Source organism: Taeniopygia guttata, chromosome Z, assembly GCF_048771995.1.
Source record: "Taeniopygia guttata chromosome Z, bTaeGut7.mat, whole genome shotgun sequence".
Taxonomy (NCBI): Eukaryota; Metazoa; Chordata; class Aves; order Passeriformes; family Estrildidae; genus Taeniopygia; species Taeniopygia guttata.
In genome coordinates this window covers 34,878,468-34,896,543 of record NC_133063.1, presented here as the reverse complement: position 1 = coordinate 34,896,543, position 18,076 = coordinate 34,878,468, and the positions used below count along the sequence as shown (strand labels likewise).

The 18,076-nt window shown below is 36.5% G+C and overlaps 1 protein-coding gene across 2 annotated transcripts in view; it reads left to right on the top strand.

Moving 5' to 3' along the window:
- The window catches only part of KCNN2 (potassium calcium-activated channel subfamily N member 2), a 103,701-nt gene that overhangs the window by 66,013 nt on the left and 19,612 nt on the right, over positions 1–18,076 (top strand). For both annotated transcript variants that reach the window (XM_030257479.4, XM_072922339.1), the window contains 2 exons: positions 825–894; positions 2,747–18,076. The exon at positions 2,747–18,076 is cut by the window's right edge and continues 19,612 nt beyond it. In XM_030257479.4, coding sequence (XP_030113339.3) covers positions 825–894; positions 2,747–3,034 — 358 coding nt within the window. In that variant the 3' untranslated portion in view covers positions 3,035–18,076. The remainder of the gene's footprint in view (positions 1–824; positions 895–2,746) is intronic.

The window sequence follows — 18,076 nt, the reverse complement described above, 5'->3', positions numbered from 1 at the left end:
AAATCTACAAACCACTCCTCTAGTAGGTAATCTGAAAACATGAGGTTCATATCAGAGAATGTATACAAAGGGTCACGTATCTTGCTAAAAATGTACATAACCAACAATAATGCAGATAGGTAAACATCAAAGAAACAAATATACCTTTGCTGCTTCTTTCTTAGCTTTTCAGTACTGTAGTTTAAATAGTGCTTTGAAAAATAATGATGTCAATTTAAAAGGTAATCATATTTAGATTCACAAATTATCTGAAAAAACCAAATGTATTGGCAAGCATGCTGGTTATTTAGCTGCTGGTCTGATGGAAGTTCTGTTTAATGTAAGGAGAAACTCACTTATCACTGTATGTTCATCAGGTTCCAACACCTGCTAACCCAATCCATTTCCGACAGAACAGGGCTAGTACCTGTATCTAGTCATGTAGGTATGGGAAGATTCTTGATTACTAAAACAATAATGACCAAAAACTGTTGTTCTATGTTTCTTCCTATATCTACTTGTCACGATACTGAGGCTTTGAGGAATGTTTTGGCTTTCTTTCATGTAGTCTGGATAAATTGTTATCTTCTTTTTTGAATTCAACTTTGACCATGGCAAATGGTATTCTCAAGGACATCACATTTCCTTGCTCTTTCCTTTTTTGCGGTGTTGAAGAAGCATGCTTCTCATTGTAGCAGGCACATTAAAGATTCTGACTCTACACAAAGTAGTCAAGGCATTGTCCATGCAGTTATTTGCTCTTGTAAGTTTTGTGCATGCTCTCTAGAAATCCTAGTATGACCTCATACAAATAAAAAAATTTGACTTAAAATTCCACTTTTTAGATTAAGAAGTGTAAAAATGGAACAAAGGAAACTGAATGATCAAGCCAACACTTTGGTGGACCTGGCAAAGGTTAGTAGGCAGTTACTGTTGTTTCAACATTCATCGTTTCAAAACGAACAGTTTTTAAGTGAAAATATTATGCATTGTATGTGCAAATATTGTTAACAAGGTGTTGTATGTAGCAAATGAAAATATGTGTGTGTTTTTTGGTAGCACCTACATCCTGAAAAAGAATCCTGATGAAAGTTTGAATGTGCCATATTTATTTATGGTTTTTTTTGTACGTTTGAAAAAGACTTCACAGTTGAGAGGCTGATCCTGAGAGCTCCTGAGCTGACTGCAGTGGTCATGGTAAATGCTGAGCTGTGAGCGGGCTGTAGTGGTGTAGTGCTGTGAAGTAAGAAGATTTGCCATGTGGGGATAGTGACTGTGCCATGACAGACCATTGTAAATAGCCTCTAGACTGGAGTTAGAGGTTCTGGATTCCTGTTCCTGTTGTCTTATGCAGCAGTAACTTCGGACAAGTAAATTTAGATCTGCATTTATTTAAGTTTTTATAGGGAATAACAGCTGCCTGCTTTGATAATATACCATAAGTCTTTTAAAATCTTTTTTAAACCATTAGAGTTGAAGTAAAAGAGACTATTCAGTTGTGAGCTGCTTGTTTGCTGTTGCTAATATTTTTCATAAATATTCCGTTTTTATAAATTAGAAAGTGAGAGGTCTGGGCTGATAGCATTTTTGATTTCTCATTGGAACTTAATATTTAACAGTTACTGTGAGCTTAATTTGAGGCTACATTAGAAGCATTAATGGGCTTTTCCTAAGGGTTTCTTGTACACCTCTTCATTTACCTCAAAATTCTCCCCAATTTCAAATACATCAAAGCAAAGATTAAACTCTTCAGTGTTCATTCCCCTCTTGCTTTACAGAACCACGTGACAATCTCAGGTGAAAATACAATTCAGTCTAATGCTTTTGGCAGCTAATAAGGACTTCTAATATACTATTTTGTGCAGACTACTTCACTTTCAAGGGTTATGCTAGCATCCTAAAATAAGAGGCAGAGCAGTAGGTTATAATACACCTGATACTGAAGTGGTTTACACTTCAGGCATTCATTCAATTAATTTGCCATTCCTTTGGATTGTTCATAAATTTCAACTGATTTTTTTCAACTGAATTACATCCAGTTTTGACTGTAGTTTAAACAATCTGAAGCCTCAGTCTATAAGAGGCAGACATTCAGCCATTATTTTTTCACCAAGTCTCTATGAAACAACACATTTCAGATTACATTTTTACTGACGATTGTGTCATTTTAAAGTACACTCTATATATTTGCTGTATTCCAGCAGTGTTTTGTAGAGGCCAGATAGACTGGAGAGTGCAAAAGTAGAAAAGCATATGATTGAGTTTTTACTCCTTGCACTACTTTTCAAAAACAATCCACTGAATTCCTCGTATTGCCAATTCAAGAAAATCTACTCAGTTTAAGGAGCAAGCCAGTGAACAACATTTTTGCTCCACTTAGAAGAATGAAGGTATTTAAAACCAGAATCAAAAACACTTAAGGATGGAGCACATCAGTGGAGCTTTCAGTCCCCTGGTGGCTTAGCCTGACTGTTCAAAAAGCTTAGCCTGGTACATTCCCAAGCACCCAAATTTCCAAAAAGGGTCTGGTCTTTAATTGATTTCAACTTCAACGTCGAAAGCGCTACTAAAGGGCATTATGTTTCTGCTCAAGAAATCTAATAGAAAGGTTAGTCTACTGTAATTTAATCTATAGGAAAAATGATTTCACAAAACTAGATACTGTTATAATACTCATCCTGTTTTACAAACCCTTGTAGAGTTTTTCTACTTGTTACAATACGTGTAAGGTCTTTCTAAACCTTTACTTACATCCTTCTACTTTCAGACTCAAAACATCATGTATGACATGATTTCTGACTTAAATGAAAGAAGTGAAGATTTTGAGAAGAGAATTGTTACTCTGGAAACTAAACTGGAAACTTTAATTGGTAGCATTCAAGCTCTTCCTGGACTGATTAGCCAGACAATCAGCCAGCAACAGAGGGAATTCCTCGAGGCTCAGATACAAAATTACGATAAGCGTGTTGCCTACAGTGCTGAACGATCACGATCTTTGTCAAGAAGAAGGAGATCATCCTCCACAGCACCACCAACTTCATCAGAGAGTAGCTAGAAGAGAATAAGTTAACCGCAAAATAAAGACTTTTTGCCATCATATGGTCAATATTTTAGCTTTTATTGTAAAGCCCTATGGTTCTAGCCAGAGTTATCTGGGTTCTGATGTCAGAATCCTGGAAACCTGAACACATTTTAGGCCAAAATGAGTGAAAACTCTTCTTTTTTTCCCCCCTCCTCCTCTCAGATGCACAGTGAATGCACCTAGTATTGCTATATTAGATTGTTCTTCCTGTAATTTCACTTTTTATTCATGCACTTCAAACAAGCTTTACTACTACGATACATAATCTAATATAATAATGTTAATTTCTGCACATAATTACTTGATTACTTTGACCTAACAACCAAAAAAAGATCACAATCAAAAGACCTAATTATGAACTTTTAAGAAACTAAATTAAAGCTTAATAATTATTTCTAAGAATGAAAGCTAACTGTCTAAACTTTGCTTGCAGTGGAGGGGGAAAAAAACCAATCTTAATCTTAAACAGTGTGCTGTAATATGTATAGTCATTTTAAAAGGTCATGAACAGCTTTGATTTCTGAAGTGATTAATTAAAAATATAGTTTATCCTAGAAAATAAGTCTCAGAGTAAGCTATGGGTTTTTTAAGTATTGTTAGGGCTTTTATTTAACATGCATTGGTACACATACACACACACAAAGATAATATATATATACATATGTATTTATGTATATAAAATTATTTATGCAACACCCATAGCAATGATCTTTTAAACTGACTATTCGTAAAGCTACTGGCATGCAAAAAGCACAGGCAAAGTCCTGTTTACTTATTTAGAGTCTCATAAAAATGCCAGGTGCGTTTGTCCAGATCAAAAGCATCACTTTCACCCACAAGTCTCCTAATAATGCTATTTGGGTTTTGAAAGTGTTAGGTTGCTGCTTTCTCCACTCCTTTCTTTGTGTTTCTGGAGTGAATGACTGACACACAGACTTACAGTACACATGGTTGTGTGATGGCAGCACAGTGTTCTGTATACATTATGTTTGGGCAATTCCTATGGTTCCTGCTATGCAGTCAAGCTTAGCAAAATACTTCTAGCAATATTTCCAAAATCTCCTGTAAAAAGCCAGCTGTAGACTGGAGTTACAACAGTAGGGTATCTATAGTACTTTATTTTCATGCATAAAAAGAAGGTCTCTTACTTTTTTAAGGAAAAAAAAAAAACACAAATCACAAAGCGTAGTCACCAGTAGGCACTGGTGAAAAGGTTTTGACTGGCATTTCTCCTGGTTTATGTTCCAGAATAGCAAAACTAGGTAAGTTTAAATGCTTAGTACATACGACTTGCATTAACAATTCCTAGTTACAAACAGGAAATTAGTTGACTTTATGAGATATTTTTTAGTACTTGCTATTTATGAAATGTGCCAGTCCAGTCTGCTTCTCCCCCAGTTTACAGCCAAGGGTGACATCTGTAGCTAAAAAAGTAGACATGGCTGACTTTCTGTCTGCCTAGAGGTAACCAACTTGTTACCTCTTGTTGAAGGAATTGAGGAAATGTACATTGCTCCATGAAACACTGTGACTTCTGGTCAGCAAGGACAGGCAGGAAAGAGTAATGCAGGAAGTCAGGGCAGAGCCCTTCTGGGAAAGACAGAAGCTTTCCAGCAACCAGAATTCCCCTAACCAAATACATAATCTGGAATCAAACAGCAGACACTTTAGGCCTATTCAAATTAAAGGATCTTCCTTTTCTGGTGTTACGAATGTATAAATGATAAATGTATAAGTGACATCCAGAGGTATTGCATGCTTATTAAAAGATCAAGAATTTCTCCAATTTTTTATGTCCTTGAGAAAGATGATGACTTCAGTATTTTTCCCCCTAGAGCAAGACAGTTGCATGCCTTTGGCGTGCCTTATTTACAGACTGTGGTATTATGTGACTGGAAATAACAAGCAGTATGCATAGTATTTGCAGTTCTGCTTTTGTTTTTATGGAGATCATTTTCAAAAGAAAAGGTGGATATTATACAGTCCTAATACTTTTCTAATGCAGTCCTTAACTAGGTGAGATTGTGAGTGGTCATAAGGCCAATAGTAATTAATAATATTGGAATTTAATAGTCAAGTTTTAGAAATCTTTTTTCTCCTTTTTTGCATTTAGTTTAGAGTACTTTTCTTGACATTGAATGTGAAATACACTTTCTGTAGCTTGAATGCATTCCTTTTTCTCCTGTCAGCTTGAACTAGCTCTTTCATTGTTTACATCTTTTTAATATAACACCCATTTTTTTGCACAACCGGGTTTTTAAAGAACTGTAGCTCCATTTTGAAAATTTTTGTCAATCTGTCAATTTTAATTAAGATCCAGCTGCAAGTATTGAGCTGGCTATTTCTGTTGTGAAAGAGCAGCTGTCAATCTTTGACCTCTCCATTTCTTTTACTCACTAGGACTCAGAAGTCTGAACCTAATATTATTGCCACAGCTTTATACAATGGTGAGATTCATCAGAATTATTTCCATCAGTAGCATTCTGTAACAACCTGCCAAATTATTTTGGATTCCTTTCTTTCTTTTTAAAGCAAAAAACAAATTATGTCACCATGTTATACTCCAGTTCTACATCTTAATTTACCTTCAAGATCACTATAGATATTTTATCTGCATTTTCAGCACATATGATTTTTTCTTGTAATATCTGATTTCAGCACTAAGGTGCTGCATGGGGATACAATACATGAAAGGACTGATATAAACTTTTATTCAGGAGAGCACAAAGCACTCTTGGTTTGATTTTCTTACTCTTGACACTAAACTCCTTTTAGTCTTCCCTTGTCTGACTTTTGTAGTACCACAAACTCCATTACTGAATTTTTAGTTCTAAAAGTTTAGCTCTATCATTGTCAACATATATAATCACCAAAAGGAAAACATATCATTAAGACAAATCGTGGAAACTGTATATTTAAATGTAGACTTTTCTTGTAAAGATTGTTTACAAATGACGAGTCTTTCTCAAAGCATATGGCATATTTACCATATTGTAAAGCTTCATGCACCTCTTGCCTTAGTTTCACCATTAGGAAAATTCTGCTTTCAGTTGCTATTAAACTTACACTACATTCCAGACACTGATTTCATTTATAAGTTTCTTGGGAGTCTTGTTGCTAGTCTGCTTTTGTAAAGACACCGAGCAAAGAAAACTTGCTCGGGAGGACTGAAATGTAACATCACAAGTAGACCTGTTCACTATGCTTAAAATAAAATGCATTGATTTAAATAGTACTTTTTACTTACATTTATGTTTTTTCCAGAATCAGAATAATACATTAATATGTCTTATGCTTGCAAGTACTCTGCAATTTTTGATTCTGTAAATCATTATGTATTTTAAGATTTTCCAGATAGACTTGTGCAACTCAGCTTTTCTTTACCTCCTGTTGCTCCATAAGGATGTATCTAATATGGAAGGAGATTTACTATCTAGAAGTTTTGCATCCAGCTTAGGAGCTCTAAATGCCTTCTGGAGGTTCATACCTTGTGAGCTATTTCAAAACTATAGCTACCCAGACTGAATTGGAATCACTGTCATCATTAGAGCAAACATAAGTGATAAGTATACTGTTTTACAAATTGTAAGACTCTTTCCATGTCAGATCATATGTAAACATTCAAGCCAATATGCCACACATTAAGAGCATATCTAAGCATAAAAAAATAAAAGGTGTGCAATGTGTCTAAAATTCAGAATAAAATCTGTAACCCTTATCAATACTAAAAATTTAAATTGTTTGTAAACTCTTTTCCCCTAACAGTTATGAAAAAATTCTTACTAAGCTTTATCCACAGAAGGTTTTCTGATTAATGTGTGTTCTCCCCATCTGTCAAACTGTTTGTTCATATCCATTCTAATTTTTACATCAAAGTCCTTAAAGGCTTTTTGTCCTTTTATTAATAATTATTAAGGGGTGACAAAATAATTATAAAGGGGTTACAACCAATGAAATAGAGGGGAACGTAGGAAGGAGCTAACACTTACGTATGTCATTTTCAGAATTACACCACTGCATCAGCATATCTAAATGCTCAGGTAGAAATGCACACAAATTTTAGCCAGCTCTCCTGACTACCCAGGTCCAAGCCAGCCCTAGCCTGGGAAGAGCACTGCCATATCTGAAAAGTTCTGAGATGGAGCTTACACGCACTCAAAGCAACTATTTATGTGTGTGGAAATTAATGTCCACAGAACCTTATATGTGCATAATAAAATTAACCTACAGCTGTCAGTTAGGACTTACGAATGTGATCATGTATCTGTTGGCACAAATTCAGTGAAAATTAAGCTATAATGTATATTAGCCTTTTTATTCTGAGCATTTTAAGAGGTATCTGTAAGATCTTACCTCTCTCCATGACTTAGAGAATAAAGAAAAAGAGACACTTAGATGATGCTTTGCAGTCAGGAGTGAATAGGGCTAACTCTGACTTGCCTGAGTGCCTCATTGCACATCAGTTTTGGCTCAAAAACCACAGGGTTTTATTCGCTCCAGAAAGAGCAGATTTCTCTCACTATAGAGGGAGTTATCACAGCACTGAGCAAATAAGTCCCATCTCTCAAGAGCAGCTCAGTGTGCAATATGAGCATAATGAATAGGAAAGGAGAATTGTGATAATTTATGCAACTATGCTCAAGACTTACAGCTTAGCACAGCATCAAGCCCAATGCAGACACTTGATTCCCTGCCAAGAATTGCAGCTGGACAGTACAGCACATGGCTGGAGCAGGTGGCAGCATGGTCCGGACTAGGGTATGTAGACATCCTAAAATGGAGGCAGTTACCAGAATTAGCATCACCATACTGCCATGAATTAGACTTTGTTACAGTGATATAGTTGAAGATCTATTAGATAAATAAATTTCAGACCTTTATGTGAAGAAGATTCCCTTGCAGAGGATTGCAAAACTTTTCTGCACATTGAAGGATATGCAACGCAGTGTCAGTGAAAGGAAAAAACATTAGCCACGGTCTTGAACCTGTTGTGAACTAGCATGGCAAGTAACAAAATTAGATGGAGAACTGAAGCTTTGTGCTGACTTCCCTTTCATTCATATTCACTTAAATCCATTAGTGTCTTCAAATATTTAGGAGAACCTATACTGTTTTCAATTATACATGAAGTGAGCTACAAGCTTTTAGTTAGATTAAAAGGTTTTACTTTAAGATTATGCCTATTCTGACCTACTGTTCCCTTTCTAACCTGAATTTCAAAGTACCTGAGTCCAAAAAGGACATGCATATTGTCCTATGTGGATTACAGCAAACTAGGTCTCTGAACAAAAAAGCATTTTCAGTCCAGATAAATGACCAACCATCATATAGCACTAGGAATAATAATAGAATTAAAATGTTTGATTCAGAGCTTAGAAAAAGTTTAAGTGAAGCCTCATTCCATATATGACTTTCATGGGGATCAATGAAATATGAGAGACTGCGCAATTATATTTCCTGACAATGAATTATAGGGGTATACTGTATATGTTCAATACCAGCTTATAGCCTTATATGGAGAGGTTCTCCAAATGTGAGTAATATGAAGACTGATTGATACACAAAAAATAAAGCAGGATTTTTTTTTAACAAAGAACTCCAAATTCTAATAGAAATGTGTAGGTCTGAAAGAGATTGTGCTAGACTATTCTCTTACAAGGCCCCTAGCTTCCATCGGCTAATATAAATTGCAAGACATGAGGTTTCAAGTGGTTTCGAGCAAAATTTTTAAAAATATATATATATCAGGAATAGTTTGGAACTTACAAAACATCACTGTGTTTGTGCTCAGTACCAAAAATCTCCACAAAATGAAATGTGCCAGATCAGTTTTCCTGATGGAGGAGTTAGAATGATAATCACATGAGCATACATGCATGTAGGAGAACAAGAAATCTTTCTTGGAACCACTCCTTAATTTAACCTTCAGTTTCAAGTAGTATGGCACCCTAGGTAGAATAATAGTAACAATTAGAGCTCCAGTTTGTTTGTTGTTTTTTTATCCTAACACTTAGCACAAATTAATGCATTTTGGGTAAGAGGCCTCTGAAGGGTGCGTGCTGTTGTTGCAGCACACTCTCAACCTTTTACTCTGTTTATTCCTCCAGCAACCGCTGAGCACTGAGAATTGTTGTTGCCTCTGTCAGTATACCTGGTACAAAGTTGCCCAGACTGATTTGAAAGGAGGTAGCCCTGGGGCACTTGAGAGGCCACTGGCCCAGTGCCTGTTACTGGAGAGAGCAGATGGCAACGCCCAACCTGAAGCTGGCCATGGCCCCTCAGTGGGGCAGCAGACTATAACCTCTGTTCTTCCCCCCACACCACTGTATCACTACATTCCTCTGTTTCTTAAATGCTCTAATAGACTTAAAATTGCTTTTCTTATCACATCTAAAATGTGATAAGCTGTCACTCATTGGGACAGGCTCACAACTACTGATGTGAAGAACAAACTACTACTGTGAAGAAACCACAGGGTCTGCTTCTCCACTGTGGGCAAGGACAGCGCTGTGCCACTCAGCAGGACTCTGTATGACAATGACCTGCTTTCTAGATAGAAACCAACAACATTCCACCAGCACCAGTTATCAGTATTCAAGGGGCATAAACATTAGAAAAGTGTTCTGGTTTGGCAATGAGATTTGGAATCTTGGCTTCTCCATAGTTAAAATTAAATCTACTTAAAAAAAAAAAAATAGGAAAAAATAGCAAAAGAAGAGATGTCAATTAGTCCAGTCTGTGTTGGCTGGAGTTCAGTCTCACTTGTGCTGCGTGGTTATGAGACAAAAGTCTTGTAGATTCACTCCTAACCATGCAAGTTCAGAAAACAGTCCCAAGGCTGAAATGTGCTAGCAAACCACTTAGTTTCACTGCCTTTCTTTGAAACAGAGCTTTCAGTCACTGTGGCTAATAATGGTGGATCAAACACATCACAATTCCAGTGGTTTCAACATACTTGAAAGCACTTCCTTCTGTAGAGCTCAGTACCCTTACATTGACCTGAGGCTGCTCAGCTGGCGCTGCTGCCCAGCCAGTTCTGCAGACCTGACAGAAAACATCTCTGCCTGTTGCCTGTTGCTCAGGACATCACCCCCAGTCAGGTATGCATAGAAGCTCTTTGATGATTTCCCAAGCTACTTTGGAAAATAATGGAAGAACAGCTGGAAGAGTTTCTTTCCTTTCAGACTTTTTAGTTGCAATCTACACACAGAGGAAGATGTTCAGTTATCAAAAGCGCAGTGGTAGGAATTTGGGTCATATTTTTTTCAGTTTTCAGGTTCATAAAATGAAAAAAAAAATTGAACATAAGAAATAGATTGCTTTTCCAGAGCTTATATATTCAGGGTTATATTTCCTGCCTTTCTACGCTGTTTTATCTAGCCTTTAAAATGCATTTATTAATTCAGTTGTACTTACGTTCAGTTTGAAGCAATTACTGTAATAGAGCAGCATGAATATACATGCATTTCCAGAATTACAGATACTCTTCAGTTGAAGGGAAACAGAAGAGAGATGGGCAAAAAAGCATGTAGGATTTTCAAAACATTTTTGCAATGAATTTCAGAGAGGCAAAAATAGGACAGAGAGGGTGTGATCCTCAGCCCCGCTAATAGTGGTCTATGGATACATCTGGGTTGTCCCTTGAAGATTATGCCCACATCTGCCATGGAAAGGAAATAGGCCATATTTGCAGACAATGCAAGAGTCTGGTGTCTGGTAGCAGCACAAGAGAATCTCTTTGCTACCAACATTTTGCTCGTGAACCTCTACTTCTCCATCAGGTTTCTGCTCAGAGATCTGCAGCTGTAGTATACATTATTCATAACAGACCAAAAAAAAAATATATATAATTGGAGAAAATATTTCTTATGTGTGTATGAAATGGCCAGAGACTCACTGGTGGTGTTTGAATACACAATTCAGGGTATGAAGTTCTGCCCTCTGTGATTCATGTGATTTGCTCTGCAAGGAGCCACAGAGTAGCACGCCTCACACTTCTCAAGTTTCACAGTTTTTTGAACAGTCCTGGCTCAGCTCAGCTGAGTGCATGAGAAATGCAAAAGGCTGAGCAGCACGACTGGGTACAAAGCAGCTGCACAAATGAGCCCAGAAAAGAGTGTGGTGATTTGATTTTGTGAATGAAGAAACATTTTCCCACAACTCTGTTTAATTCACTTAAAGAGAGCCAGAAGCTTCCCTGCATGTGTGTTTTTCTTCCAAATAACTTCCAAGATGACTGTCAAAAAATCATGATAGAAATAAATTTTTATGTGGTAAGCCCTGGCATTTCTGCTAGATAAGTCTCATATGGAATGGAAGTCTCTGAGAACAATGAAGTTATTTATCCAAAGTAATTTGTAGGGAATACCACTGTTTTCACTGAGATTTGATTTCTAACCCATCAGGCATGGATGTACATCACCCACACCTGTAAATAGACATTTCCTTTTATTTTCAGGCAGGTGAGGAGAGAGGAACATTTGAATTAATGCCAAAGCAGGGTAGCAATGACATTTGTAGGAAAAAGATACTTTTTATTTCTGGAAGGTTTAGATGCCTAATTTTCTCTGTGTCCTCAGAGGACTGAAGTATAAAGACACTTAGAGCAAGCACCAGTAAGCAGATTTCTTCTCCTCCTTTCCAGGTACATGCAATAATAGCTACCCATTCATCAACTTCATTCTTTCAGTGACAGGATACTCTCCTTGAGAAAGCAGGAAAACTGGGCTCAGATCCTTGTTGGAAGTAGTAAGCACGTACTTTCCTACAGCCTCTTTCTTGTCTTATTGTCTGGGAAGAACCCTGGGCAGCTTGGTGCTTATCTTCTTCCTCTGTAAGTCAGAGACAGTCTGAACTTCTGCTATCAGGCAACTGTGCAAGTGTAACATAGCCAAGAAAACATGAAGCTGTTTCTGGTGGGGTTTGAAAGTAAACCAGACAGAGACCAGGTCAATGATGCAAATGCCAGACAGTGTTTGAGAATTAATGCTATTTTTAAATACCTCTTGTGAAGTTAGTCCTGGGCTCGTCCTGTCCCCAGTCTGGTATGGTGGGAAAGAAAGACGTGTTTAAAAAATAGCCTACAGCATTTTTAAAAGAAGAAAGAAAAAGATAATTACTTTAAAAGTTCTTCTATAACAGAAAGAATGAACAAAAAATTTTTTTCCAGAAATAATGGAATAATTTGGCACTTGGGAGACTAATCCCATAAGGAGCCAGAATTAAAAATCAGCAGTTTCACCAGCTGCCCTATCAAGTTCTGTGCTTTTGCTTTCTGATATTTAAGTGCAACTTACTTTTTCCCCTTAATATATTTTTTCTTCACTTAATGTAAGGTGTTTATACATTACTAGGTCTTTTCCTTCACTTCAGTAACAGAAGAGTACTTCTCCAGATTTTGTTTGAGGTATACAAAATCACATTTGTTTACACAAATATGTTAATCTTGCAGTTACCTTGGTCACTCTGCTCCAAACTATGTGACATCCATCACAGAATTAAATAGAAAGCAGCATAATAAAGCAACAGGCTCTTGAAATCAATAGGTGCAGTACACTCTTCTCTATTTACTTTATTTCTTTATTAGGAATATTGTAGATCTGTAATCACAATAACGTAAGATAAATTTACTCTGGTTAGAAAAGATTGGGGTTGTCTTGCATTTAGGGTGTCACTGAACACAGTGAGACAATTCCTACTCTCTCTCAAATGCATTTCAGTCTATGCAAGTTTAAAAGCATGGGGGAAACTCACCCATGAGAAACTATAATGGAATTTCAAGGTTTCAATCTAGACTGGACCCCTAAGCTCACAGGCCACCTGCTGCCCTACCAGTACTTCTACCAGCAATCTTTTGACAGCTCTCTGCTAAGCATGCAGGATCTGCATATCACATTTCAAAAAGACATCACCTTTCAGATACATTGCCTGCAAATCCTTGACACAACCTTGGCAGTCAGGGTCACACAGGATAAGCAAAGAAGTACACAAGTCTCATATAACCAAAGCTTTTGTCACAACAGTTCCTGCCTTTCTTTCTTGGTTTTTTTTCATGGTTGAGTTTTTTTTTGTGGGGAGGATGAGTTGAGTTGGGTGGGGTATTTTAGTTAAAAAAGGTTGATATGTCATAGTATTAATTTTATTTGTACAATTTTACTCTGTATTGAGATAGTGCCTTTGGCCCATGATATCTTTTGTTCAAAGTAACCTCTGCAGCTCTATCAAGTTATTGTGCAAAAAATCTGAAAACTTTTATTAAGACTCTGGATTTCTATGCTCCTCATTATGTAGTTTTCCTTTCCTTATTATGTTGGTTTGAAGGTTTGAAGTATCTCTGTACATCCAATATGACTTCCTTGGTCACAGCAACTGACCTGGATGGGTACCAAAGACCATAAAAATTTGAAGGCTGTACTCTATCTAGCATTAAGAAAGCAAAAGAAAAAACTAATGATGTAGACAACTTGTTTACAAGATTTAAGATGCAAATAATGCATTTCTAAAATTAATTTATTTGAATATTTAATCTTTGGTATTTTTCTTCTGTTCCTAAATTCCTGAGAGTTTCTGCAATTTCTGTATTTGCTTTGGAACTCTCACTGAAGAACTTCTGTCCTTAGAGTCTTGCACAGTTATTTCCCCCTGAGAGAAGGCAGCCAGATTATAAACAAGTGGCAAACTTCTGCGGAGAAGTCCACAGAGGCAAATACAAAAATGCTTGTAGCAACAGATGAAGCTGGAAAAGGAAAGAGAGGAGTCCATGTTGATTAAAAGTATGTTACTATTTAGACAGAATAATATTGGAAAATCCTTTTGTGATGTATGGATCTTCCTTACAAATACTTGTAAGTTTTAGTATAGCTGTGATACAAAGAAAGAAGGGGACTTCTGGCCATAGCTGGGTCTTGCAGATGAATAGATGCAGAATGTCACCTTAATCAAATGGGAGCTCTGACAGACACTTCTAAACCTCAGCACTCTTCCAGCTCATGCCTCGCTGGATCTGCATGGCTGGTGACTTTACCAAGCTTCAGAGAGCTGTTTTTAGCTAGATTGCTACAAATAAGAAAAAAGTTGTTACTACTTTTTGTCTAAAAGACTAAAATGTGTCTTTGCAAGAAAGTTGGTGCAAGATTCCAAAACAGTCAGGATGATCCCACTGTCTTCTTATAGAAAAATAAAAAACAAGAGAGAGAGAGAGAGAGAGAGAGAGAGAGAGAGAGAGGGGGGGGGGGAGAGAGAGAGAGAGAGAGGAAAGATCCTAAATACTCTACAAAACTAATTAAAAAACCAACAAAACCCCAAACTCCAACCTATCCACCTTTCTCCAAACATATCACTCAACATGCTCCACATAATTCACAAATACTGACAAATAAGCATTTCCTTGAGTGGAGAAGCCATAAAATTTGTTGCCCAATAGAAACTGTCTGCAGATCCAGCTCTTGCAAGGGTGTTGCCACTGAAATGGCTCTTCCACAAGCAGTGTAGTAATAGATCCTCTCTTTCTCCGGCTGCTAACATCCTAGAAGTTTTAAAAAAATATTTAGTTTTAATTTTCTATTTCAATATTAGGATTTTTTTTCTGAAATTAGGTAACACTTTTAAGAAGAAAGAAGGGACTGATTAATTTTATCACCCTGCATGCCTCCCTGATTTAAGAACACAGGTCAAATAACTTTATATACTGTACACAGTGTGTGAGTGCTTTGGTGGAGATTAGTAGCAATCTCTACCAAAACTAGCTAGCTAGTTTGCTGTTGCAGCTATTGGTAGAGTAACAAAATCTGGTTCCCCTATGACTGCAAATAATCCTAAAATGGATATCTCCACAAGGTTCCTTCCATACACAGGTATTTGCTAATTAAATCTCCTGGCTGACCTGTGGCAAAGATGTGCATACTCACCTTTCAGAAGCAGTCGGTGGGTGCAGTTATAGGAGTTAAAAAAAGAAAATGTTTGCCTATATTTTCTAATATATGCTTTGTGCATTAACTGCATGACTACTTAGAAAGTGCTGTCAGCTCCTTGGGAGCTGGAGTCTACAGTATCTGGAATACATCAGACCCTGACTACCTGAAAATACAGCTGTTCAGGCCAGAGCTACCTAGCCACATAAATACAGAAGTAAATACATTTATTCATGTACACATAAAGAAGCATACTTTTTCCTTTCAGCCCAGATGATTCTTTGATTTCTTCACCATATAATGTGATATTAGTTATCCATTCCATTTTCAGTGTGTGTATGGTGCCCATCCTGCCTAGAGATCACAGAATCACAGAAGACATGAAGGCTAGGTAATGAAAGTGATATAAATTTTGCAGTTGTCTTTAGCATGACAACAACAATGGCAAAGATTTTAATTTCTTCCTCCCTTATCTCCATTCTACCAGATACCTCAAAATTGTGTTTTCATAGGAGAAGAAAGCCCACACCACAGTAGCTCGCTCCTAGACACTTATATTAAATAAACATGTATTTAATAACTATTTATTCAGATATTTTATTGCACACATATAACTGAAAAAAAATGTACAGGTGCTATTACTAATTCTCAAAACTTTTTGCACATCTTGGCAGTCATGCCCATAATTTACTATTTTGTTAAGTAAGTCCACAGTTCTTAGTTACTAATTATGTGTTACTCCAAGCCACAGGATGTACATTACATTCATACATGCAGGAACTAAAATCAAAATTAATCTCCCAAAAACCATTTAGCATTCTTTCTTCACTGGAAATAAAAGCCTTATAAATATTACTTTGGTGCATTAGTTATCAAATTTCCTCTTTAAGCCTTTCTTTCTGCAAAAGCTTTTACTAAAGAGCCCAGTGCATTAAATCTGAACACCTGTCCAGCTTTTATTTGCATGGATTGAAAAAAAAAATTTTTGATTGGATTGTGGTATGTGAAAAATAATTTTAGAGAGATGCCAATATATAAACCAAATTCTTGGTGAATATAGAGCACACCTTGATTTTCCCATACACAGCAAATAAATTTCAAAGTTTTAATGCTGTTAGGAGGACTTAGTATTAGTCTTTGTATACAGTTATGTCATTACACATTTCTTGGTGTAAGTTTGAGGAGAAATATTGACTTCTTTATGCTGGCCTTAAATGACTCCAGGTATAGTTCCTAAATCCATATGCCAGTACAGAAATAACCAGCTAAGTTTTAGAGCTTTGAGAATGCATTAGCTTCAATCAAATTTCCAGATACTTTACACATCATAATATTTCTAAAGTACTTTGCTTCCCTAAACAACAGCACACCCCCTTGAATTCTGACCATACTGTCCATTTAAACTAATTATTATATTTGTTTTGGGAACAAATGTAACTGTTGCCTATTATGTAAACAAAAATACCATTGTCCAGTTTTATCAGCTTCAACATAATTGACTGCACCCTCCAAAAAATTAAATTTTAACTGTAATTGTATCATCTGCTATTGTGTTTGCAGATACTGAGTCTCCATTCTCTTAAATATGCTACATTTTATTTGAGGCACTGTATGCATCTCATTTCACAGAGATGTAGTAAAGAAAATAGGAAAGGATAAAGTGGATGGTGGTTTGTTGGTTTCTTTTTCCTCTAAAACATACCTAGAACATCCTGCATTGCAAGAGGCAGGGTTGCTTAGTAGTACAATTCATAAGGAAGACAGACATTGTCTTGCACGATCTCTTGAAATGGAAGCTTTCTTCAGTCTGCTATCAGGATTAGTTGCAGGAAGAGGAAAGATCAGCTATCCTTCCAGTCGCGTCAATGAATCTTGGAGTTAAACATCTGAGTGAAGAGTAACAGAAAACAAAAGGAAAAAGTCAGACCTTAGTGATAAGGTGAAATTAGACATGAAAATAATTAGTTCTGCCATAATTATTGTATTCTCTGACAGTGATATAGAGTTTCTGTCAAATGTGATTTAAAGCTAGGATGGGATAATCTAATCCATTTAGGTTGCTGATTCAATGTTTTTTCTTAAGTACTTTAATGCTAAAAGGAAAATATGTAGTTAATATTAAACACATGCTAAGTAAGAATGTTAAGTATCCTATTGCAAAAAAAATTCAAGTATCATACTGCAAAATAAATATCGACTGCAGTCTCCTTTGTGGAGAGCAGCCCTCTACTTCTCATATGAAGCATTACTTTGGCAATTGGAGAGCAAGTTTCAAGGCTGACTACAACCAACAATTAATGTGAAGATCCAGTGATAGCAAACAAAACATGGAACAAGTGTGCTTACTTCCCTTGTAGCCTCCTCTCCCCTGGTATATTGGTGTCACAGGCAGCTTCAGCCAGTATCACATATCTTTAGAGTCACTCAGCTTCTGCTGACACCATTATAGAATATGGTATCCCAGACTTATTTCTTTCAAAATTGTGTGAATTCAACCAAAAACTTCTTTTAAACTTAAGTGAATCCCATTTAAAATTAAAAGCAGTGTATTTTTAGTTCCTAAACACTTTGCTTCAGAAGAGATATGGACCAAAATCTTTAAGGAGGTCTTCCTTTTTCTCTGTGCTTCCTATATGAGAAAATGAAGAAGAAAGTAACTGGGTGCTTTCAGATATGAGAAGGAGGAGGCAGGGAAAAGGAGGAGAGCAAAACCAAAGGAGATTCATCTTAGCACTACAATTCTGAAATTGCACCTCAAAAAGCATGGGTCAGAAATATCATATTTCTTACACCAGTGCAAAGATCATGTCTTTTAAAATATAAACTTTTTAGTGAATGCTATTTTATCTTCTTAAACAAATAACTAACTTAGTCTAAACTTTTTTGGGCAATGATATTTCTCACCATGATGACACTGGAATAAAAATTTGTTTCTGGCTGCACTGGCACGGAGTTCCTTTGGGAGCTGTCTTCTGGCATTAACTAGAATTTTAAATTTTTTTTTCCCCTAATACCACTAAATAGTGGAGGATCCTTGTGGAGCATTAAGACTTCCACAGCTTCACAGCAGGCAGCTAGAGTAGGAGATGCATATTGAGTCCATTCT